Here is a 26,395-nt window from a genome sequence, read left to right on the forward strand (position 1 = left end):
GACACCAAAAATAACTAACTGCTCCTCTCAGATTTTGAGAGCATTCACAGATAAAGCTTAGTGGGACTGCTTGGGGTATTTTTAGAGGGTCTGTCAGCATCCTTTGGATGTGGCTGTGGATTGACAAGGCCAGCAGGATAAAGAAAAGAGGGCCTAGATCTAGACCACTCACCCCTACCCGCCAACCCAGCATTCCAAAAGAGAGAGCGAGAGAGAGAGAGAGAGAGAGAGAGAGAGAGAGAGAGAGAGAGAGGGGCTGTTCTCACTTCCGCCCACCCCCTTTTGCTCACCCCATGCTTCACATGCTTTTACCCATGGGGTGGGTATCTGCCTCACCTCTCTGGGTTGGCAGAAGCTCTGCAAGCTGTCAGGGGCACTGAGGGGGACTGAAGGTCCAGGGATGGGACAAGGCTACTGAAAGAGACCAGAAACATCTTTACCAAGAAATATTAATAGAGACATAGAGGTAATTTATGAAAAATGGTGGCAGAGGAAGTAGTGGTGACTCTTTCAGGAGGTGCACCATGGGGTTTCCGATTACAGGGAGGAGCCGAGCACCAGACACCCCTCCAAGTGGCAAAGGTAAGGGGGCATGGGATTGGAGAGGCTATCTGGTAAAAGCTGAATCATGTTTCAAATTAATGACTAGTTTGTTAATCTATTAAGATAAACACTATCTTTTGATTGCAACTTCAAACTTGCCATGAAAGAAGACTTGAAAGGCTGCAATGTGGTGCCATACGCCACTGGCCTCAACCACATCATGCTTAACAATTGTCAAAATATTCCTATTTTTTGTGTTAGCTGTGTAAGATGCAGAACTTTACAATCCGAGCACTTGTGTTGGTATTAGCATTTTACAATTATATTTATTTACAAATGAGGAATAATACAACAGTGGTGATTCATACTATTGTAGAAGTACTGTAACATTAGAAGTGCCACAATACCACCTTCCAGTATTGCTCAGAATAGTACAAAAGTATTTTTCATTCTTGAAGCCCATCTCCTGTAACAGCCTATGAAAATGACTGTACACAAGCACAAACTTATTTAAAAACATATATTTTTACAATTAATTTAGTCAATGTCTATTAAGTTTAATGTTGTCCTGGCCTGTGTGTGAGCCCTAATTTAACAGAGCAGATGTGTGGAACACCTGATAAGCCTGCTTGAGTGCAAGTGTTATTGAGGACATTTTAGGTTAAATACTCAGGTGGGCTGCGTAGCCCTTTCTAGCATGTATGTGGATATGTGTGATTAATTCATGTGATATGCTTTCTTGGAACAACAATTGTCAATTTGGGGCCCTTTTTTAATGAAATATACTGTATTTATTAATTACATATTTATAAAAAAATAAAATAAAAAAAGTTCAGGACCAGAAGAAATACAATCCAGATTGACTGAACACTTGCATGTCTTTCATTTAATAATAAGGCTAAACATATAAGATAAAACATACTGTCACATCATCTTTTAGACTATTGGCCCCAGACCACTTTTATCTGTTTATGAATGTCTGTTCAAGAGCCGTTTGTCTCTGTGTTGCAAGCATGCCTGCTCCATAGATAAACCTGTTAGGCTTTTCACAGTGCACCTCTCAAGTCTTATTAAATTGGCAGCTTTTTGTTTGGGTTTCTATGGAATCCCAATCTTTCAAGGGAGCATTCTCATAGAGTTCTGCCTAAATTATGATGTTATTTCAGGACTGTGTAGAATTACAGCCGCAATCTCTGTATGCCACATTTGTTCAGCGACAACTTTGCAAAAAAAATTCCCTGATCTAAAGGCTATTTTGGATGGATGAGCCACGGCAGATGCTCTGTGTACTTTCCCTGTTCAAAGGGGAAAGATGGTTTCTGTACATTCAGAGATGTATATGTTTTTTTTAGCACTGTAGGGAGTTCCACTTCTTCTGTCATTACAGCTAAGGTCACCTCTGCAAAGTTTCATCTGTTTCCATTTGTGGTGTGGCCTTTTTCCATTGCCATCTCTACTTTTAATTGAGCTATTCTGATCATGATGGAACTCTGGTTGCTTCTTTTAATACTAGCATGTAGAATGGCCTCAGTGACACTTGCAATGCTAGCAACATTTAACTCTCTAAATGTTCTGGCAATGCTTTGAAATGACTGAAGACATACAGCGTGTTCTCATAATTCAGTGTAATGTTTGAAATGTAAATGCCATTTGCCATACAGATACTTTCAATCCTTATCTGTCTGATATGATATACAGTGGGGTCCAAAAGACCACTAGTGAAAATGCTTCAATTTTACACTCATCTTTCTTTACAAATTATATTATCAGCATTACAATTTGAGTGAAAAGTTCCAACATGTTATTCTAGCTTTGAAAATGTTCCAAAGAGCACCTTGTGAGCTTCTATGGAAGCAAGGAAATCTGACCTTTTGTTAACATAGTCAGTGTCACAAATTAGCTCATTTGATTAATGACCTTGAAATAGTACAAAATCTTAAATATTTATTTTTGGTTTTACACCATAACTTTTCTTTGTTTTCATTTCTTTATTATTCAGCTATATTTCCAGGGTTAAATTATATTTTGAATGCCTGATTTTCAGTTTGGTCTCAGACTTTTGGACCCCACTGTAAATTCCCTCCATTTACTTCATAAGTACAGTAATATAAGAAGGTCCACTTCTCAAAAACATGCACTCATTGAGTTTTAAGAACCTATTGAGACTGAGTGACAACTAACTCTTTACAATGGTTGAACACATTATTTAGGCTATGTGGAGAACACATGGAGAATTCATGGCATGCCCTGGTTCAGGTCTGCCAACAGGCAACAGCTGCCCTGGCACCAGCTGCACATGCTGCTCCCCCTGTTTGCATTCTCAGACCATTTGATCTGCAATACAAATTGGTGGAAGTTTAACAACAATCTAACCTTCCACTGTTTTCTTCTAATTTGAAAACATATTTGAATGCTTGTATCTTTTTACTAGAGATTTTAATATATCCTGTTTGATACTATTTCTTTTTCTTTTTCTTTTTTTTTTTGTTTTTTTTTGTTTTGTTTTTTTTTAAGATTTAAGACAAAAATATTTTGAAGTGTTAATCCAATTAGCCCAGTTTTGGGTGGTAAAAAATACCTGAAGCCCAATTTTGAAAAACAAAGCTTACTGAACCTTGTTTTTATCAAAGCAGTTGTTTTAAAGCGTTTAACATGTTGTTCTGGAAGCAAGAGACAAAGCTGGGAATGAGGCCAGACATTTAGCCTGGCATGTGTTGGTGAAGTGAGTGTAAGAACAGCACTCTCATATTTGATAGATGACCTCAGTTAGGCTCTCTAGGAGTTGACATCTGAAAATAAGAAAAAAGCCATGTAGGCTGCCTTCATCACTGTCAATTTGTCATTAAGTTATTGCAAATACAAAACCCACTGAATGGCTACCTCAAAAGCACAACCTTTGAATTAAGTTGTCCCACTGTGAGAAGACTCTGCCAATAGCTCAGCTGTAATCCATGTTTGTTTTTGTACATTATCTGTGAGAGGTAGTCAACATTGCATTTTGAATGATTCTATTACTCTTGGCATGAAAAGTCCTCGACTTTGTTTTGAGACCATCAGCGAGCCACTCAGACAAACAGATCCCACACTGGTTTATTGGTAACAGATGCAGTATGACCCAATGGCACAGAGGTTGTCAGATTTCATTGATTATATTTATGATGTGATTCTGTGGGGGAATTTGATTGCAGTGATAAAATAAATCAAATGAACATTGGAAACAAAAACTGTTTAAACTAACTTGACATTCATAAATGGAGTGTTATAATAATAAACCAATAATCTAGCATTAATATAATGGATAGAAGTAAATGTTTTAATGTTTTGTTTTTATGGTTAATAATTATTCATTGGTCTTCTTAATTATTTATTCATTAAATCTACCAAAAGATGGTTTATGTCCACTTTTGCTTACTCTGTCTCCCCCTGCTGTTTTAGGTGAGAAAACGCAGTAAGGCATGCAGGGCAGGGCTCAGAGAGACTGATGAGCTGGTTTCAATCAATGATGTCTCCTGTGGAACACTGTCTCATGCTGAGGCTATGAACCTCATCGATAGCGGCAGAGGAACTCTCCACCTGCGAATCAAAAGGTAGAATTGAGTAGGCATACTATTAAATGAAATGCAATTAAATTAAAATGGGAATTTTGTAGCTTTTTGTCAATGTCTATTAGTTTCAAAGCAATCTTTGTGCTATACTATTTAAAGGTGACAAAAATAACTTTTAGCAGATATATGGATAAAAAATATTTATGCTTCTCTTCCAGGAAAAAAAACAAAAATATTAATGACTCATCTTGCACTACATAGATTTTTTGTCCAATCAAATGCGATGTAGAATGAGAATGTCCCTCCCCTTAATTCCATCTGCAGCCAACTAGCATTTAAAAAATTCACGACTGTGATGTAATTAACGCCTACTGGCAAAGCCTATAGGTCAGTACAGGAAATAAAATTGCATTGGTCGTGTAATTTAATAGGGTTTTTTAACATACTTACTATTACTACTAATTACTATGCTTTCCATTCAGGGCCCCTGCTGCCTATCAGTCAGTGGTGCTTCTGGGTCGAGCCCCCTCCCCTCGTATCGATAAGGAGTACCGGGCTGCGTTGAGAGCTCTGTCCCCTCCATTTACCTCTAAACCGCCTGGTGTCAACAGAGCATCACTCATGTCCCCCACTGGCCTAGAGTGCCTTACGTCCCCTCCAGACAGTGAGGCATACTATGGCGAGACAGACAGTGATGCTGATGTGGCAGCACAAGAGAGGCAGCGAAGACAGAGACGACGAAGCCCTAATAGTTCACCTGCCAAGTGCCCAAGCCAAGTCTCGCTCCATGAGGAGGAGACTTCAGAAATGAGTGGCTATGAGAGTGCCCAGGAAGTATGCATGTACCCCCCAAAACAGATCTATGCTGTATCTGATCTAGATGGAATAGGGACTCCGCAACAGCACGCAATGTCCGGGGTGGCCCGCAGAGAGGTGGTCTATAAGCCCACGCATGCTGAGTGGTTGCACCAAGCAGAAAATTCCTCTGAAAATTCTGACCAAAGTCCGTCAGGAGCTGCTGAAGTGGACAGTGGCTTCCAGGAGCCCCCCACTGTCCCACCTCCTCTTGTTTCTCCAGAAAGGGCAAAAGAGGCTCTCATGTTGGCATCTCACAGACAGATGGTACCCATGGTGGGCCCGGTGGACAACCCAGTGGATGAAGAACTGAGTTTGACATATATGGACAAGGCCAAACAAGCTAGTGAGTATCAGTCCTCTTTTTCAAACAGCACATTTGTATGTTTGAATATTGACATTCATTTCACAATAAATTGTTTTATATATTAATAAGGATGAGTTCAGCCTTTCTGATTCTAGCCTCTCTTTCTGTTATTACCTCATGCCCTATTTCAAGATAATGCTAAATGTGCTCTCTGGAAAGCCATAACAGAAAAGTTAATCTCCCATGTCAGAATTGTGAATCTGGACCTGGTGACCAATAACTGATTTGAGCTAATGGACATCAGTTATTATCGACAATGAAAAACTAATATGAAAGCTAAATGAAATTAGAGTTAGAGTTGGAAAAACTGAAACTAAACATATAATCCTGAGAAATTTAACACTTACTTAAATGATGACAGTGAGCTCATACTGTACAAATGTTGGTGACTGGGGTTCCTACATGTCCCCCTGCTGAAGGCTTAACAGGGCAGGTTAGGGGGCTGGACAGAAGAGAGTTAAAATCTATATTAGTCATCTGACTCAGGCTTATTATGCTATCCTCTCTTGCATACTGAGAAAGGCATGTCCAGTTGCTGTCCAGTGTCAGTGTCATTTCATTCTCTGTATTTAAACTAAACGTTCAGTCATTCTACTGTGCTAGTAGTATGATTCTGATAATGCGAGGGCCACAAACTGCACGTTGTTACACAGAAAATGGTCTGTCTGTGTATTTAATATTTAACCACTCTTCCAAAGCATTAAGGGCTTTTATTTAAAAGAAAACTCAATATATGGGTATCTACTATATAAGCATATAAGCTGATCTTTTACTTCAAGATTCCTAAAAAAAGTGGCTCATGTCAGGTATAGATTTCAGAATCAGAATCAGAATGAGCTTTAATGCCAAGTGTGTTCACGTACACAAGGAATTGTTTTTGGTGATAGGAGAAACAAGCAAGTGCACACAGAACATTACAGTGAGACACAGAATATAAAACAAGGTAAGAGTATAAGAAAAAAAGGAAAGATAGGACATATAACATAGAATGTACATTTGCAAGTGGTAATATATGTATGTGCAATGTTGGGGTATGTACAGCTATTGAATTAAATATGAGTGAATTTACATATGTACATGACAAATGTATACATTATTGCACTATGGGAGTCCTGAAGGCAGTTTAATTGTCCATGTGGTAAATGGCCTGAGGGTAAAAACTGTTCTTGTGCCTGGTTGTCCTGGCTCTGAGTGCTCTGTAGTGCTAGCCAGAGGGCAATAGATCAAAAAGGGAGTGGGCAGGATGTGTGGGGTCCAGAGTGATTCTACCTGCACGTTTCCTCACTCTGGAGACGTACAGGTCTTGGAGGGTGGGTAGGGGGGCACCAATAATCCTCTCAGCAGTCCTGACTGTCCGTTGTACATTCCTTCTGTATGATTTGGTGGCTGAACCAAACCAGACAGTTATATGTACACAGGACAGACTCAGTGACAGCTGAGTAGAACTGTGTCAGCAGCTCCAGTGGCAGGTTGAACTTCCTTAGCTGGTGAAGGAAGTACAACCTCTGCTGAGCCTTCTTCACAATGGAGTCTAATATGCACTGATAGATAAAAGTAGAGACTGATTAACTCAACAAAACTTAGATGTTGTTGGTTTCAAAAATGTGTGTGTGTGTGTGTGTGTGTTTTAAAGTCATATAATTCATATAACATCTGTTTCCTCTAATGCCAAGTGGACATTGCCATGTAAATTTTCCATGTTCTTCTCGCTGCGGACTGTAGCTCAGTGACGTGTATTTAATCGACTAAGTAGTTGATTTTCCATGACGTGCTGGATGTTTTCAATACGCACGAGTTGCATATTATTTTAGATTCTCTTTACAACTTGTTACACATATGATATTATTTTGTGTTATCAGTATGGAAAATGATCATTGTCTAACTAAAAGTTAGTAGTTTAACTACTGCCACTAGACAGGTGTCTGTATAAGCTTTAATGTTTAAATTCATCCATATTACAAATGTAAAAAAAAAAAAAAAAAAAATTCCTCTGGTAGCTTCAAAGTTTGGTGCTTATTTTAAATACTGGATATATGCATATCTCCACGAGACTGATCTACTTGTGCTGCATTGTATACTAATCGACCATTGCAGGGTACATAAAGATAAACTTTTTATTTTTAAGTAAGTCAGTCATATTTTATAAGAAAATATGTATTTACATAATCCACATATTTTAGTATGTACGTCTTATTTTGTCACATATATCACAGAGAGACAGGGAAATATACAGTACAGACTTTAGTTGTATTTAATAATTAATAAATTAATTATTATTGCATGACTGCTTATACACATCTATGAAACAATGTCTCTATAAGAAAAGAGAATAATTATACTGATAGATAGAAATTTACAATCTCTAAACCTTACATGTACATTTTGGACAGCACAACAAGGACAAATAAAAATGTGTGTAGTAGATTTTTATTTCCAAAAGTTAAGATTTTAATCCTAAATCAAATTAAAGAAGGAATAGGGCTATATTCTTGAAACAGAATCAAACAAATAATACAGATAATAGTCATCATCCATACCAAACAATTCATTCAAGATAATCAGTATATACAGTGTGTCAAGGATGCAGAGACAGGACCCAAATGCAGAGGTAAAATCAGGGAATTTATTAAATACAAAAAATAAAGGGAAACTCAAACTCCCACAAGGGGGAAAAACAAGAAACATAAACTACCCCGAAGGGGAAAAACAAAGGAATATAATCCAGGCTGGGGCAGGGGAAACAGGAAACTTGACCGACCGGACAGAGGTAGGGATGGGAATAAAAAAACAGGGCCAACAAGACGGGACCGACTGGAACATTAAAGACCGAGTGGATACACAAGCACACAAGACTGGAAACAAGACGAACTGGCCCTGGAGAGCAAACACGAGGAGACTACAATAGGGAAGGAAGTCAAACAGGTTAATGCAGGGCAGGTGTAACAAATTAACTAATAATAGGCAAACAAGGAGGTGGTGTATGACGTAAGACAGTGAGGCACGCGGCGAAACAGAAACAGAACAAAGCCACGTGCTCTCACAAGACAACGAAACACCCGAATGGCATGAGCGCACATGTCAAGGCAATAAGGCAATATACGCCCATGCCAACAGACAAACAAGATGGGAGAATGCGTAGCAACAGCAAACAAAGCGATACCACGCATTCTTACACTAAACAAAGCCAAACGCCACGCGATGCATGCAACAGGTGACAAAAACAAGACAGGACACCTGTGCGAGAGTTCGGCCACACACACACCTGACACCTCAGACCGAAGTGACCAAACCTCAGCCCAACATGAAGACAGCTCGTGACCCGGGCGCACAGCGCAAAGCGAGCGCAACACGTGTCTGTGGTCGCAAGAGACAGACATCGATTATTGACATAAGTGCATGCCACCAAAATGACAAGTGCAATGCACACGCGCCAATACAGGACAAGACAAGGAACATGAGTGTCTGGATCCCGACACCAAAACCGAAACCTAACCAGACAGAATGATCAGAATCCAGACAACATGTTCCAGACATGAAACAAGACTGACCGAAAACACAAGACAGACATGGGATGATAATGCCACAGTCCCATCAGACAAGAACCCAGACTGACAGAGTGACAGGACCCTGACACCGTGGGTGAGAAACAGATCAATATCTGACTCCTTTTTTTACTATAAATTTTCCTCTTTGCCCAGTAGGTGATGATCTGCACGAAGAATGCGAATTGTCAAAAACACAAGTAGAAGAATGTGAAAATGAAAGTGGAGATTTATAGTAAAAAAGACTTAAATATTAATCAGTTTCTCAACCACACATTTCATATCGCTTCAATGCATTGACTTGCATTGTATGGACCTATAGAGCTGCGATATTCTTCTATCATAATGATGAGAGAATTTTCATTTTTGGTTGAACTTTTCCTTTAAGTTACTACATTTAGGGGGAAAAATGAAATATTAAATAGTCAGCAACAATTTGATCTTACACTTGTTTATTAGAAAACAAAAACTTCTCTAAAAGTTTATTAAGAAAGAAGGTCAAAGAAAAAGGCATTAGTTGCAGTAAAGGAAGGTGTCTATGCCAGCTGCTCTTCCCTGTCTCTGTTAGTGGTGAAATAAGCCAAGACATTCTGACAGCCTTGGTAAAAAAAAAAAGAGAAGCGTGCACATGTGTTATTGTGGCAGCACAGTGGGAGGTCGGAAATAAAGTGCATGGATACAAATACTATACTGTAGATGTGCCTGCTGATCAGCAGCAAACCATAAGATATTAAATAACATCTATCCTATCTCAGAATAGATAGTGAACTAAGATTAAATAGCTTTTTGGGGAGGAATTATTTCAGTACAAGATATACAACTATAGTTAAGTTTAGTTCACCTAACTAATGTTGTTCCAAACCCACATGATTTTCTTATTTGAAACACAAGATAAGAAATGTTGATGCTGCTTTTTTCCTACAATGAAAATAAATGGAGACTGAGGCTGTCAGTTCATAAAATTCTGCCTATAATTTCCTTTTGTGTTCCACAGAAGAAAGTCAAACAAGTTTGCAACAAAGTGAGGGTGAGTAAGTAATGACAGAATTAAAATTTTTGATAAACTATCCCTTCAAAATTGTGTACTGTATGTGAAGTGACTGCAAAGCCAACAGATGTTACTGATATCTCCACAGATATTGTGCAATACACAAATTGTACAGTGGTGATGAAAAGGTGGACCTTTTGTTATTTGACTTTAAAGACCTGTTTAAAGATACCTGAATCTCAGACCACGGAGTTTGTGGGAGGGTTGTGATTTGAGCTAGGTGTATTTTGGTATTGGGTTTGATGTAGTTTGAGGTGTCAGCATGTGTGATGACATTAGCGATGAGCGGTGAGTAGTTTGTTCACCGTGACCCTACATGACGGGTCAGCCTAAGCCCACACCAAAGAAAGAGAGAAACAGGTGGGGGATGTCTGCTAACACAGGTCACCGACTGAAATAGTCAGAATGACATAATGGGGTTTCTTTGGGCCTGTGACAAGATCTTATGGTTAGACAAAAGGTCTTTAAAAGGCCTGACCCCAGGCTACGGACTGGCTGATTTTGCACCAATGTGGGCAGAACACCTAAGAATTGCTGGCTCAACACCAGTGGTGTGTTAGTATGTGTCTTGCCAGTAAGGCTGACTAGGTAACACAGTTTTTTCATTGAACAACATGAGGAGCCTCACATTGCCTGTAGAGGTTGAACATGAAGGACACATCTACGCAGGTAAAGACTTCTGGATTGCTTTAAATAAAATTTGATTTGGATTGCCATATACAGATAGGGAGCTTTGAGTCTGTTTTCTAGGTAAATTATATTTATGGAAAACATAGTGGATAAAATTATCACTAATGAGAAAGTTGGCTTTACTGAAATCAACTTGGACTGTCTTGGGTTACTGTTAAATCTTGCATTGATTGATTGATTGATTTATTTATTTTTTTGGGGTGGTGGGGGGCTTACTAAAAAATAAAATGCTCAAAAAAAAAAAAGCAGATATTTTTTACTAGCCATAATTTGCATACCTTTTATCGTTTGGCATAACTTTATGTTACTCTTAAGCCTATAAGTTTTATGTTAGCCAATATGTTATGGTCAACCCATTTTTGTAGTATGGCCACTGTCTTATACCTATTGCCGCACAATTTGATCTAACCTGTATGGTTTTTATTTGACAATGTTATAAGCCCTCCTTGTTAGACAGAAAATATCTCAGCAAAAGGACTTGCATCTCAAAGTGTGTGTGTGTGTGTGTGTGTTTAAAATCATTTAACTCTAACCTGTGTTCGTGCTTAGAGTACACCAGAGGTTATTTGTTCAAGCATTTTGTAGAATGTGATGGTCTATTTGTAGAGTAGGATGAGCTCAGTGATTTACCAAAAAGATTTCTGTGCCAGACATTTCAGCAACTAACCCACTGCATTATAGTGTCCTATATCAGAGCTATTCTGACTCAACTAAAAATGTGTTAAGTGCCTTCCATTTATTACACTGCCAACTTGACTTATGTTGCCAACCCATTAAGTTGTACAGTATGTGGCTTCTGTGTGTTTGCCCATCATCACCAAAGGTAAAGTTACATAAAAGTCATAAGTGTCACTTTATATACTTGACAACCCCTGCTAACAGGCCTGTAATGCCATGTTACAAGATGCTAAGTTTTCATTACCTTTGATTTACAGTATATAATTCCTCATGCCTAATCACGTAATGGAAAAGAAAAACATGGTTACCTGGTGCCAGAAACAAAGCTACTGCAATTTCCTATCATGACATCAAGAGTGTGAGCCATTAGACTTTATTCAGAAGCAGTATATTAAACATAACACTGTATAATAAGAGTGTATCATCATTATGCTTATGTCTGACCACTGAAGTGCTGACTCATTAGTGTGTGGAAAAAAATATATATATTTTTGTTTCAGTAAACAGCTTAAAGCATTCTTACTGATCAGTATACCCTCTCCATAGAGCTTCACAGAGGTGAAAGTTTCCAGGATAAGCAGGTGAAGGAGGCTCGATCAAAGTGCCGAACCATTGCCTCACTCTTGACTGACGCTCCTAACCCTCACTCCAAAGGTGTGCTTATGTTCAAGAAGCGACGGCAGCGTGCCAAAAAGTACACTCTCACCTGTTTTGGCAGCGTAGACGGAGAAAGCTACAGTAACACAGAGGGAGAAACAGAGGACGAAGGCTTGTTTCCAGGCAGCGAGTCTGAACTAGATGAGGACGGGTTTTCTGCTGCTCCAGACTCTACCTGGGATAGTGGTTACTTGGACATTCTAGACAAGAGAACTTCAGCATATATTGTACCTGACAGAGATGTGGAGCCCAGCCCAGGCTTGAATGCGACAGCAGGTAAAGGAGCCCAGCTTTTTGAACAACAGAGGAAAAGATCAGAAGAACATTCATCGAAACCCATTAACCCCACCACCTCCTCCATGCCACAGCAACAAGGAGACTCAGCCCTGACATATACCCCAGTCACTCTGATGACACCCCTAAATTCTCATGGTACTAGTATGGTGAACAGGGAGCCGATGGTGGTGAGCAGGACAAGTGTTTTGTTGTCCTCTCCAGGCCAGACACCCATGCCATCCATGGCAGGAGCATTATCAGAGCAAGCAGACTCATCAGCTGCAAACTCAGTGCACAACAGAACTGCCAGGCCATTTGCCCCAGGCTGTGTGAGCCACAGAGCAGCAACTGCTCCAGTTGTCTTCAGGCCCAACAACACCAAGAAGCCTGGATCCCAGTCCTTGGCTGTGTCTGCGGCAACAATCCCAGCTCCCTTCTCTCCTGCTGGCTCAGAGGTGAAGAAAGTAATCTCTACAACATCACTGTATATCCCTGCCAGACCAGCCACCTTTAATGGTCCATCCTCTATAACTTCAGGTCCATTTTCTCCTCCCCTTTCAAATGCCCCACTTTTCTCTCCAACCTATTCCAGCCCCTCTGCCCCTTTTTCTCCAATATCTTCTCATCTATCATCCTTGAATTCAACTTCTGGTATGGCCCAGCCTTATTCTCAATCTCAAACACAGGCAATCCCCCTCAGTCCTCCTTACCACATGGGTTCTTCTCAATACCAGTCACATCCACCAGTTCATGTGCCAACACAACCCTTCTCTCCCCCCTTTTCAAATGCTCCTGCACCAACCAATTCATGTGCCCCTCCTCCTGTCCCAGCTGCTATTCAAGCCTTTGTCCATGCCTATGCCCCTGTAACACCAAATGTGCAATCTTCCCCACCCCACAAAGTCTCTTTCAACCCATACATCTCTGTGGCAACCTCTACCACAGAAATTCCAGATGTACCCGTTGCCCAGAAGTACCCCCTCTCCAAATCCACTGATGGGATCTCTTCTCAAGAGCAGCAGGTCTCAGTACCTTCTGCCCGCACTGGAATCCTGCAGGAGGCTTGTCGTCGTGGCACCAAGAAACCAATGTTCAGTACCCCAGAGGAGAAGAAGCCACCATCTTACAACCCTGAACTACTGTCTTTAGTGCAGAACCTGGATGACAAGTCTCGCTCGGGTGTTGAGGCAGGGTTTGAGTCTGGCCCTGAGGAAGATTTCCTCAACTTGGGCGCTGAGGCTTGTAACTTCATGCAGGCACAGGGATACAAGATGCCACTGCCAGTGGCTCCCAAACCAGCTCCTCCAGCCCCTGAGATTTCCCTGATGCGAGGTAAAGGAGCAGAGTTGTTTGCACGCAGACAGAGCCGCATGGACCGGTATGTGGTGGATAAACAGCCCAAGTCTCCTGCACAACCTCGTGATCCTTCACCCACACCCTCTCTCCCAGCTAACTGGAAACTCTCTCCCAACATCCGAGCCCCACCACCCATTAATTATAATCCACTGCTGTCACCATCATGCCCCCCAGTGGCCCAGCGTGGCATCAAGGCCAATGATGCCTCAAAAGTTGGGGTTAAAACAGTGCCTGGCCAGCACAAACAGGGCATAAAAGCTCTTGACTTTGTGAGTAGGCAGCCATACCAGCTCAGCTCCTCCTTGTTCACCTATGGAGGTGGAGTCCCTCAGTCTAATGCCACTTATCAACAGCAGCAGAATGGTGTCAGCATGACTGGCAATTCCCTAAACATGCCAAAGCAGGTCCCTGTTAAAGCAAGCCGTGTGTACCAAATCAAACGTTTCTCTACACCTACTCCTATGTCTGCACCTACAACCTTGACCCCTACTGTAATTGCCCCTCGATCCGCCACCACTCTTGGTGAGCCGATGTGGCGTAGTGACATCACTTCCCCACCTCCTGTTGCTCCACGACCCGCTGTGCCATTCTCTCCACCACCTCCTGCCCCGACAGCAGCCCTGCCTGCACTCCCCAAAATATCAACTGCCCCTGTGCCCAATTCAGTGCCCATCCCACAATCCACTCCTGTGCAAGCCTACACTCCATTCCAGGGAGCCAAGCAATTTAAGAGTGCCCCTGAGCTGAGTCCACTGTCTGCTGGTATGCAATCCTCATTGTCTAGGAGCAGCCAAAACCTGCGGGTACCCAGACCCCACTTTTGTACATCGAGCATGGGGCTTCAACCCAATGTGTGGAGGCCTGGTTCCATCCGTCACTGAGAATCCACTGTGACATTTACTACCATCCAAGGGCAAGAGCACTCAAGTGCTTGAGCTTTGTTCTGTTAAATGAAACGTTCAACTACAATAATGACAAAAATTTCAGTGACAGAGCTGTCATATATTTTGCATGTTAACAATTTTAGCACGTTTTTTTGCTCACCCAAATACACAATTATTATGAAATAGAATATGCAACAGTATTATAGATATCTCCATTTGTACATTTCAGAAATGTATTATTCTAAATATTGAGCAAGACATTAACTGTTTGTACCACTGTGTGCACAGGTTTGGTTCACTGTTCCATTTCAGTTTGCATCTCATTTGATTTACACAAGATGAACATTCATTTTGAACCAACAGAAAAAATAATAATTGCACAGCATTTACTTGTGAGAAGAGCTATACAACATAATGGCATTAATGTCTGATAATGATCAGTTCTGGAGTTTTCACATGGGGGCACAAGGAAGATAATAGATATTGATCAACTGTGGTGTAATTTTTTTTAATTTTTTTTTATTGGGGCCACAAGAAAGGAGTGATGAGGAGTGGGAAATGTATGACAGAATCCAATTGTTACAAGATATTGGAGAGAAAAATCTTTGATTATTTGTGTACAAGTGTTATAGAATGTTCTATAGAAATGTAATTCCTCAAGTTTCAGAGTCTCAGTAACAAAGAGATGGAAGAGGTGTACAAAGAATGTGACCGCAGCTTGAAATGAAAAAGAAGAATCCTCACTTGGAGAGATGGTACAAACCACCCTTTGGTCTACTCATGCTCTGAAATTGCTATCTCTGTCTCACCTCTGCCTTGCCGTAACATCTTAAACTATCCACCCTGTGGTTGGACTGCAGGCCTCTGTTTGTGTAGAGCATTACATAAAGCATTTGTTTCTTGTTTGACAAGGATTAGAATGGATGCTTGATGCATGTGCTCATTTCATCCACATAATGCTGCTTATGCCAAGGCTGAGTTTGACTGAGCATTTATACAAGCATGTGAAATCCACCATGGGGAATTGTGCTGGGGCTTTTTCATATGACAGCTGAAGAAGAAGAAGAAGAAGAAGAAGAAGAAGAAGAAAAACAAAACAAAACAACACTAGATGAAAAACTGAAAGCACTTCTTTATCTTTATTTCATATTATGTGAATGTGACATCTGATCACTTTTCCTGGCACTTGCTCTCATTGTGAATGATGCTTCTGCCAGACAAGCATGGCATCCACTTCAATCACTTATGTGAACTGTTTAACAACATTTCTGAAATTTCCTAGTTGAACTTTGCTTGTTTTGAGGAATATAATCAATGCACTATATGAACAACATGCAATGGTGGGTACCATTTCTCTTCTAAGGATAAGGTGGTTGATCGAAAGTAAAAATATACCTTACTAAAACTAAGGTAATGGCAGAAGCATTTTGAAACGTGGCATATAAAGCAAGAGATAAATTTTAAAGCAAAAATAGAGGGGAAAAGAAAGTCAGTGCCTTTTTGACATTGTGGGCCATTAAGTAGTGTTATACACTAAATGTTCATTTTCTAAAGTGTGTACAATTAGGATCGTCAAAATGAATGCTATGCCACTAAGATTTTTGAAAGCATTAATTCTTTAGTAAAGGTGATTTATGTTTGCTTTACATATTATAAAAACAATGTTACTTATTTCAGTTAATTACACTAACTGTAGTAATAATGCTTTGGGATATTTGAGGTTAATAGTGGGAGTACGTCAATTTAGATGTAGATGGTTGAATGTGAGAAAAGTACAATGGGTTTCTGGATTTTTGGATTTGGGTGTGAGAAGATGAAAACTGATTCGTACCATCTAAAACATTAATATAGAGCAATGAAAATAAATGTATAAATGTCAGTTGTGGGTGTTCGTTTTTGTTTCTAATGTTCTTTTTCTTCTTTCTCTCTTGTGGAGTATTTCATGGCACGTAAGTATATTGATTTGCCACTATAAATGTAACGGCCATGGTTGTACCGTAAATAAAATTCCACATCAGTAATATTTTTAATGTGATGTATTCTTACTCCGTATGATAAACGACATGATGAGATATATGCAGTAATCCTAATACCCCCCTGAGTGGCACTGTTGCACGACCACAGAGAATCAAGTAGCTCCCACTCATTATTGTAAACAACGACTGAACCAAAAGACAGCTCAGACTCTTCATTTAGTTTTCATGGGAAGAAATATTTTTGTATCGTAAACTGAATCATAAACGTTATGCCCATTTTCAAGGGGTAGCTAAAGTGCACTCAAAGTTCTACTGTTGTGAACTCCAAAGCTTTGACTCTGTACACATACACAGCTAAGGTGACCCCTCTAGGGTCTATTCCACATGACATGATCATATGTCTCAATTTATCAGGTGCTAACTTAGCCACATGTCTGTGTTTCCATCAAAAATTTAGAGCACTCTTAATTTTTTGTTCTCTTTTTTATGGCTGTTAGGTGTAGGATTTTACTGGTTGTTTAGATCAGTGTTACTATCAGAAATAATTAATAATTATTTCTGTAGTTATTAATTAATATTTAAATTAATCAATTGAATCTAACTCATTAAAACCTCATATGGGACAGTAAATGTAGTGTGCTACGTTTAGGAGCAAGTTTGGTTATTAGCAATAATTAATAATTATCAAAGATAATTACTAATTATTAAAATCAATAGAACATTGAAGAGAATCAATGTTAGCTTTTTTTTATTCCTTTAAAATCAACAATTATCAAAGATAATCGTCAATTGTTAACATAGATGAAACATTAATTAAAATTAACACTAGCTTATTGATCATTCAAATTCAACAGTCATCAAAGATAATTATCAATTATCAAAAATCAATAGAATATTAATAAGGATTAACATTGACGGAGCACCACCCTGGAATCAGGGACTAATAACCAAATAGTAAAACAGTCTCAATATTAGATTGTTTTCTTAGGAAAATCGACATCCGAAGAATATCGATTTTCAGGGAAAAAAAACAATGAATGAAGGTTTGAATCCGAGCACTGACATCCCGTCAGCATGACACAGGCGTATGCAAAACAAACCAAAATACTTCTCTTTGTAATATAAACAAAGTTTATTTATGCAGTAATATCAATTAATAATTAATACAATGCAGTCAATAAACTTCCGACTTACAACTACAAACTAAACAGTGACATGATTAGATATGGAAATAAAAATAATCCTATAACACATAAGGTGTGTGTGTGACAGTGTGTGTGTGTGTGTGTGTATCAGTGTGGTTAGTGAGAGAGAGAGAGAGAGATGATTAAGTGACAGCCTGAAAGCTGATTTCGCGATAGCGGGAGAGAAAGCAGCTGTGCTCATCACTCAGAGACGCGGTTTTACGAGCGGGGCTCGTAAAAGTCCTGCGTTATTTGACTCTTTAATGGATGAACTCAGTTTCTGTTTCACCCGCGATGGCGAAATTGCACAATCCAATTTGGTTGGACCACAATACAGCAAAACAAACTTGTGATAATTAATACCCTGAGTATTAATAATGAGCAGACATGGTGGTCCGTAAACTGTACAAGCAAAAACCTTGAAACACAAGAATAACACGCTATAATATTCTATCTCTGCCCAGACGTAACCTCTTACTTGAATTGCATGAGGACACAGGTAGAATGTGTTTTCCTCCGTCCTTTAACTTTGACCCGGTTCCTTGAGGCTCGCGTGATGACGGGAGGCCATTTCCTCGCTCTGTCGGCGGGCGGTACGGCTGTTGATTCTCAGCGGGCTGGCGGAGAACTCAGAAATGTCGACTTGATTGAAGATGGAAGAGAAATCTTTAATCTCTTCACTTCTGTAGGCCAACGGATGAAGATGCGAATTGCTCAGTGGTCTCCTTCGGATCTGTTAGAGTGTTCGGTTGAACACAGAGTAATCTCAACTCGTCCAGCGAGATGGAGATTGTATGGCTACAGTTTCAAGTCGGACATTGCTTCCTTGTGCCACGAGGTTGCACCAGAGAGAAGCAAAAGCTACATCTTTATTCAGTGAACGAAGTCGCTGGAAGCGAATTCTGGAAGCATTTCAGAATTATTTGAACTCCTGATGATGTCATGTTTGAGGGACGTTCTGTTGTGTGCCTCATCCAATAGGAGTTGAGAGCTCGATCCTTTAGTGAGCAAGGCTTCATGGATCTGTAGTCTGTTTTGGACTCCCTTTGTTTGATTTTGGCTCGATTTTTATCAGTAAAATTTACGACTTAGAAGGTGGGGGCTTGAGTTATGTTTTTACGACTGTGTTAGGTCTGCCTTTGTCTGAATACATGAGGCCCAACATTCCCCCCTTCGTTCTGAAGAGTTGGTTGTTGTCCAGCATCTTTAGAGCAACTGAAGGGCCGAACAGTTCTTGTCGGTTCACAGTAACCTGTGGGTTACGCCATCCATGTATTCCTGATAGGAAAGCAAAATGGTTGCACAGTCCATACAGTTCATTAGAGTTCACAGAGGCTTTGTCGTCTGGACAGAGATTGAGGCACATCTGGGCATAGAACTTCTAGCTAATTCTAAAACTACATTCATCACACATAAACATTTCAAGTTATCGGAAGGTACAGCATTAACCATAACACAATCCTTTGTTGTTCTTTGGTCATAACACAAAATCAAAGCAGAACCTGACATTGGTTACTAGGAACAAAATGTTAGAGGAAAGGAGGGTTAAAGGTTAAAAGGCTTTTCCTTGGAGTTAATCTGTGGGATGGTGCTCAGACTGGTGTGTAAAACTAGGCTGTATGAGAAGTGAGTCCAGTCTGGCCTGTAGGTGTTGAATGTACCTGTACATGGCGTGTGCAATAATTGCAATGATGATCCAACCACTAAGGAGGAGCCAGAGGGCAACCAAACTGATAGGTTGTTCTCGGTAAGATGACGATCTGCTTATGTGACTATGAAATATAGTGGTCAAGCCAGTCGGTTTGAGACTGAACTTCACTAATTCCATCCCTTCAGCCTGAAGCTGCTGTTGAAGGGTGTCATCAACGGTGAGGCTGTGACCTCTAAATGCGTCCATGATCTCAATTTCTGCGTCATTTTGTCAACGTTGAGATGATGGAGGACAATATCGTCAATGTGCACGATGGCTCTTTGGGGAACTGTTAAGAACACCATTTGGTTTGGTAGCCTTAGTTTAGTGGCCTTAGCTTAGTGGCTGTATCATGGCAGTCGTATGACTTCGGTGGCTGGTGTGTTAACGAGCCAGCGATTGCCTGCTCGCTCTACCCTTGTCTCTGTTCCTTCATCTTTGATGGACATGCTACCTTGACACTCGTTCAGGGAGGTAGTTAGTCACCTCTCTAACAAAGGGGTTGCGTTTGGACAAACCCAATGAATGTTCTTTGTCTTGGTACACATGTTTAGGTTAGAGATAAGGTAGAGCGAGGGGTCCTCATCATGGTCGACGAGTGTTGGTGGTGTTTTGAGGTGAATGTGTGCATTACCTCTCTGAAAACCAACATTAAATACAGATTTTAGTCTATATATATTCTGCCTATGATGGTAGATTGAGGATAAATCCTATTTTGAGGTTCTGAGGATTTACATGGATTGGAATTGCAATGCCAAAACTATATGCCATGTGTATCTGTGAAGGTTGCACAATGGAGATAGTAGCAGATCTAAGGATTTGTTCGACAAGGTCTAGGGAGACCAGGTAAGCTGGAATCCTTCCATCACTCAGACTGTTGACTGAGGAGCTAATTTCCCTGAGGTCCTGCATTAGATCTCTAATGATACACGCATAAGTTGTTTTCTCTGACAAAGTCCCTAAAGCGTGCAAAATGTTATTGATAAGAACGGATTGCAAATTTACAGTGACTATAGTACCCTGAAGGGTTTTACCCAGGCCCTGTAACTGTTCTTATTGGAGTCGTCGTCTCTGCTGGATTTTTGGACGATGGCGACGTGTGCATCTGAAGCTGGCGAACTGTTTTCTGGACCAAGTGGTCTCGGTATGTCAACCTGAGCCCACATGTGTCCACGACGGCAGTCAATGAGCGGAGCCAATCGGTTCAGTAGGTCCTGGCCAACTAACAGTGGTTCCGTATTAATGGGACATATGTAAACAGGGTCTGTTAGCATCATCCCTTGAAAGGTGTCAATCCAGGCCTGTTTTGTGATAGATGACCTATCTTGCGTGTAGCTTGTGATGCTTACGTTGCAGGTCTCTGTCTATAACAGTTTGCCAAGGGAGAGCTTTGCTCTAGCCACCTCTGCGAAGGTGTCGGAACCCATTAGACTATTTCGGAACCGGTGTCGAGTAGTGTGTGGGAGCTGAATGACCCATGTGTCAGGCATTGCCCTTACGGTACAGATCACCCAAGAAGGTCAGAAAAGGAGGGTGTGGCATGTTAGGAGTGACTGTTTTGGGGAGCAACTTGGACACTGTTCCCCTTTTCCCGACCTACAAAGTAAACTTTGGCGTTAATGGGAGGGGGTACATAGTCTAGTCATACTGACAAGGTTTCAGCACCGTGTTCCTTTGAGGAGGTCGACGGACCTGGTGAACAACGGAGCACGTGAAGCTTAGTTACTAACTCAGTCAAGCGTCTCCTTATATCCTCCATTTCCTCTCTCAAATCTTGTTCTCTGAGGGGATTTGAAACCTTGCCTACCCACTCACCTTCTTGTTTGGGTTTTCGTTCGAAACGCGCATTTCTTTTCGGCCGGCGAACGTTTTGTTGTTTAGGCCTGCTGTGGCCCTGGGGGTGTGTCTGGTCACCACCCCCCTGGTTCTGTTGCCTACCCTGCTGGCGAGGTGATCGGCGCCTCTGGGGTCCGGTTCTAGCATTCACCTTAATGCGAGGCATTTCGTTGCCTTCAAGCGCTAGGTCTGCATATGAGGCTTGGATCCCCAGGGCTCTGGCATCGCCTTCGTGCCCTCGGGCAGGGCGCACGCGTGTCTCCCATGCCAGTTGCGCGTATCTTCTGATTTCCTGCATGGTGGGGTTGCCCATTCTGCAGTGCATCGTGACGTCATATCTCACGCACTCGTGGAGGTTGTGAAGGAAAAGATACTTGAAAGCTTGTTCCTCCTCCAGACCTGGTGCGTTACTTCCTTGGAAGTACGTGGCTCTCAGGCATCTATAATACTCACACGGAGGCTCGTGCCTCTTCTGGGTGATGGCGAAAGCAGCAATGGTAGCGGAGGCTTCGTCGATATACAGCGAATACTCCTCGCATAGGGCTTTACGCAGAGCTGAGTAGTGGTTTCGTGTACCAGTCGGTAGCGTTTCCATGAACGCATGGACACTCATTACCGTGGTCTTCCATATGAGCTTGAGTTTTTCACGCGACGAAGCGTAAGGCAAATCAACTAAGCAGTGCTCAATTTCTCTAAGATAATTGTCGATGTTTGAATCTCGATTACTTGGGTCAAAGCGTTCTATGTCCCCTGCGAGGGACTCGAGTTGTCGGATTCTCAAGCGTTGGTGTCGGTATGACCACGGGTCGTCCGAGTCATCCGAAACATCATAGTCACTCGGATCACTATAGCGATGAGGACGACTTCCTCCCCTTCGTGGTGGGGAAGGTGTCCAGTCAACGTGTGGGGGTGGACCCTGGGTTGCGTACAGCTCCCTGGCTAATGGGATCTTTGAGCCGCTTACACCACTCTGGGCTTGAAAATAATCGTCCCCCCTTCGTGGTGTGGAATCAGTCGGTTTCTAACATTGAAACCGACTTATTGATGACTAACATTGACTGAAAACTGACTGGGGGGGCAACTATAAGGAGGGGCACCTGCATCCAACCAGCGGGCCGCTGGAGGATTTGAAAGGTGTCTTGGAGGACGAAGTCAGAGACTGTACCACTAGAGGCAGCTTTTTCCTCCTGCATCTGGGCATTATCTTCCTGTGCCTGGACTTTCTCAGCTTGAGTGCACCTAATTTCTTAGTGCAGGCTGAGATTTTCCCTCTGCACCGCATTGTAGCTGCCCTGCAGCTGGGCGAGCTGGGCGAGCTGGGCGAGCTGGGCCTGGTGCTCGGCGGTTTGCAGTTGGGTTTTGCGGTGATGAAGAAGGAACATTTGGCCCACAAGGTCCAGGATTGTGCGCATTGGCTTCCCGATCGGGTTGTTGACATAATCAACTAGTTCCTGCAATGCTTCATCACAATGACTAACATTGTAGCCATTAAGGTTATCTCTCTCCTCTATGGAGAGACGAAGGACAGCAGCAACTACATCTTGCAGTGCTGGGTCGACTAACCTCTGTGGAGCTTCAGCTCCAGTCACGCAGGGCGATTGGTGACTCATTTTACTGGGGCTGTAAAAATACTTGTGATAGTGGCTCTGACAGCTTGTTGTTTTACAGTTGATATACTGCTGTTGGGCCTCATGTATTCAGATAGAAGACAAAGGCAGGCCTAACACAGTCGTAAAAACATAACTCAAGCCCCCACCTTCTAAGTCGTAAATTTTACTGATATATATCATGCCAAAATCAAACAAAGGGAGTCCAAAACAGACTACAAATCCATGAAGCCTTGCTCACTAAAGGATCGAGCTCTCAACTCCTATTGGATGAGGCACACAACAGAACGTCCCTCAAACATGACATCATCAGGAGTTCAAATAATTCTGAAATCCTTCCAGAATTCGCTTCCAACGACTTCGTTCACCGAATAAAGACATAGCTTTTGCTTCTCTCTGATGCAACATTGTGGCACAAGGAAGTAATGTCCGACTTGAAACTGTAGCCATACAATCTCCATCTCGCTGGACGAGTTGAGATTACTCTGTGTTCAACCGAACACTCTAACAGATCCTTCATCCGTTGGCCTACAGAAGTGAAGAGATTAAAGATTTTTCTTCCATCTTCAATCAAGTTGACATTTCTGAGTTCTCCGCCAGCCCGCTGAGAATCAACAGCCGTACCGCCCGCCGACAGAGTGAGGAAACGGCCTCCCGTCATCACACGAGCCTCAAGGAACCGGGTCAAAGTTAAAGGACGGAGGAAAACACATTCTACCTGTGTCCTCATGCGATTCAAGTAAGAGGTTACGTCTGGGCAGAGATAGAATATTATAGCGTGTTATTCTTGTGTTTCAAGGTTTTTGCTTGTACAGTTTACGGACCGCCATGTCCGCTCATTATTAATACTCAGGGTATTAATTATCACAAGTTTGTTTTGCTGTATTGTGGTCCAACCAAATTGGATTGTGCAATTTCGCCATCGCGGGTGAAACAGAAACTGAGTTCATCCATTAAAGAGTCAAATAAGGCAGGACTTTTACGAGCCCCGCTCGTAAAACCGCGTCTCTGAGTGACGAGCACAGCTGCTTTCTCTCCTGCTATCGCAAAATCAGCTTTCGGGTTGTCACTTAATCATCTCTCTCTCTCTCTCTCTCTCTACTAACCACACTGACACACACACACACACACACACACACACACACACACACACACACACACCACACTGTCACACACACACCTTATGTGTTATAGGATTATTTTTATTTCCATATCTAATCATGTCACTGTTTAGTTTGTAGTTGTAAGTCAGAAGTTTATTGACTGCATTGTATTAATTATTAATTGATATTACTGCATAAATAAACTTTGTTTATATTACAAAGAGAAGTGTTTTGGTTTGTTTTGCATATGCCTGTGTCATGCTGATGGGATGTCAGTGCTCGGATTCAAACCTTCATTCATTGTTTTTTTCCCGAAAATCGATATTCTTCGGATGTCGATTTTCCTAAGAAAACAATCTAATATTGAGTCTGTTTTACTATTTGGTTATTAGTCCCTGATTCCAGGGTGGTGCCCCGTCAATGTTAATCCTTATTAATATTCTATTGATTTTTGATAATTGATAATTATCTTTGATGATTGTTGAATTTGAATGATCAATAAGCTAGTGTTAATTTTAATTAATGTTTCATCGATGTTAACAATTGACGATTATCTTTGATAATTGTTGATTTTAAAGGATTAAAAAAAGCTAACATTGATTCTCATCAATGTTCTATTGATTTTAATAATTAGTAATTATCTTTGATAATTATTAATTATTGCTAATAACCAAACTTGCTCCTAAACGTAGCACACTACATGTACTGGTCCCATATGAGGTTTTAATGAGTTAGATCCAATTAATTAATTTAAATATTAATAATTATTAATTATTTCTTATAGTAACACTGATCTAAACAACCAGTAAAGCCCTACATAGGTTCAGTAAAGAACCCTCTTTTTAAGTTGCTTTTAATTTGTCAGTCACTTTGAATAAATGCATCTGCTAAATAAATGACTAAATGTAAATTTAAGAACCATTTTGGCTGTATGGGGTTCCTGAGCTGTATGGTAAAAAAATAAATAAAAATGTTTTGAATTCTTGATGTTTCATTATAGGCTCTTCAAGATCAGTGTATTAATTTCTGGGTTGTTTAAAGCATAAGTACATAGATGGTTTTCCTAAGAACTATTTCTGGAACTTAAGGTTCTCCTATAGCTTTCTAATTGGAACCTTTATTTTTTAATAATGTAAGCTACGCAAAACTATGTAGCTACAAGTTTTGTGACATGCTAACTGACCCAATGGGAGAAAGGTGCCATACGTTATTCCTGGCAAGCTACTCAGACTTACAGGCTCCAAATGGTTAGGATTAGGGTGGGGACAGGGTGAGGGCATCTGCTGCCTGCCAGGAACAAATCGTTGCCCCTTTGTACAATGGGCTGAAGTCAGCGGAAGTGATCAAACGACCATCTTGGTGTGCCCAAACTGTCAGAGCATCAATGACTGACAGCTGATAACACCCCTGTTTCACTGTCTCCAACCTCCGGATATGACAGTCACATTTTGCCCTCTAGTGACAATCATGATTATTATTTAATTTGCTCGTTATGGATAATATTCGTTATGAGGGAAAAGATATACATGGATCACGATGTCAGAGCATCCACCTGCCCTGGTGTTCAGCTTATCAATGCAGCACATCGATCACCAAGGGAAGCGGCTAAAGTAGTTAATGATGTCAACATAACTAACCTCGGACCATCGCTTCATGTCACCTACCCACTCAGGTGAGACACTGTCAATAAAAAAAAACAGTAAACTTGACTCTGTGAAGTATCAGCACTATAGAGCCACATGTTTTTTTGACAGTTTTTACAAATGTAATACCTTAAACATTACATTACTCACTAAGAGTATACGATGATGCGAGTGAAAACACTGGAGACCGGAAACTGAAAACAGTTGAATCGTGGAACACTTCCGCTTTCAGGAAATATAAAATTAGTTATATTATTATTATTAGGGATATTATTAATCAGTGGTTCTGTCACATATATTCCTCTTTGAAAATTCGTACACCGATTTTCTGTTTGACTTTGGACAGACTAGATGTGAAAGGCACTGACTGAAACTCTCTCTGCGTGCCATTTTAAGGTTTACAGTTCAGACTCTAAACTTGTGAAGTGCAAACTGTAAATAAGTCTGTTCTCTATGAACAATACTGTATGTCTTTATTATGAAAGCCTGTGAAATGCACCACTGCCAGTTTCTGCTCCTCAAAGCAGCACTACAAAATGGAATAGAGAAGTTCAGCCGTGATGTCAGTTTGTAGGCGAACCCGGAAGTCTAATTCGCCATGGGTTTCCTTGGGATTTCCTATGTGGTTTTATAATGAGGTTTTTCAACTTATGAGTAAAATAAGATCTGTGGTAAACATTACTTCACGATACATGGACGTTTTGTTCTACAACATACTGTATATTACACACTATACTTCAAACGTAAATTTTAAATCCGCCATGTGATTTTAAAAAAAAGTATGCAGTTCAATACTGCTTCAAAATTCACGTTTGAGGTATGAAAGTGTATAATATATGTTGTAGAACAAAATGTCCATGTATCGTCAAGTTTACCACAGATCTGATTTTACTCATAAATCCAAAACTTCCATTA

The 26,395-nt window shown here is 40.9% G+C and overlaps 1 protein-coding gene across 1 annotated transcript; it reads left to right on the top strand.

Moving 5' to 3' along the window:
* Positions 1-333: 333 nt before the first annotated feature.
* On the top strand, positions 334-16,320 carry LOC127427441 (synaptopodin 2-like protein). The gene is made up of 4 exons (XM_051675049.1): positions 334-582; positions 3,979-4,130; positions 4,571-5,289; positions 11,815-16,320. The coding sequence occupies exons 1-4, from the start codon at positions 481-483 to the stop codon at positions 14,436-14,438; spliced, it is 3,597 nt and encodes a 1,198-aa protein (XP_051531009.1). The 5' UTR covers positions 334-480; the 3' UTR covers positions 14,439-16,320.
* The last annotated feature ends 10,075 nt before the right edge of the window (positions 16,321-26,395 follow it).

This window comes from Myxocyprinus asiaticus, chromosome 36 (genome assembly GCF_019703515.2).
Source record: "Myxocyprinus asiaticus isolate MX2 ecotype Aquarium Trade chromosome 36, UBuf_Myxa_2, whole genome shotgun sequence".
In the NCBI taxonomy this organism is placed as follows: Eukaryota; Metazoa; Chordata; class Actinopteri; order Cypriniformes; family Catostomidae; genus Myxocyprinus; species Myxocyprinus asiaticus.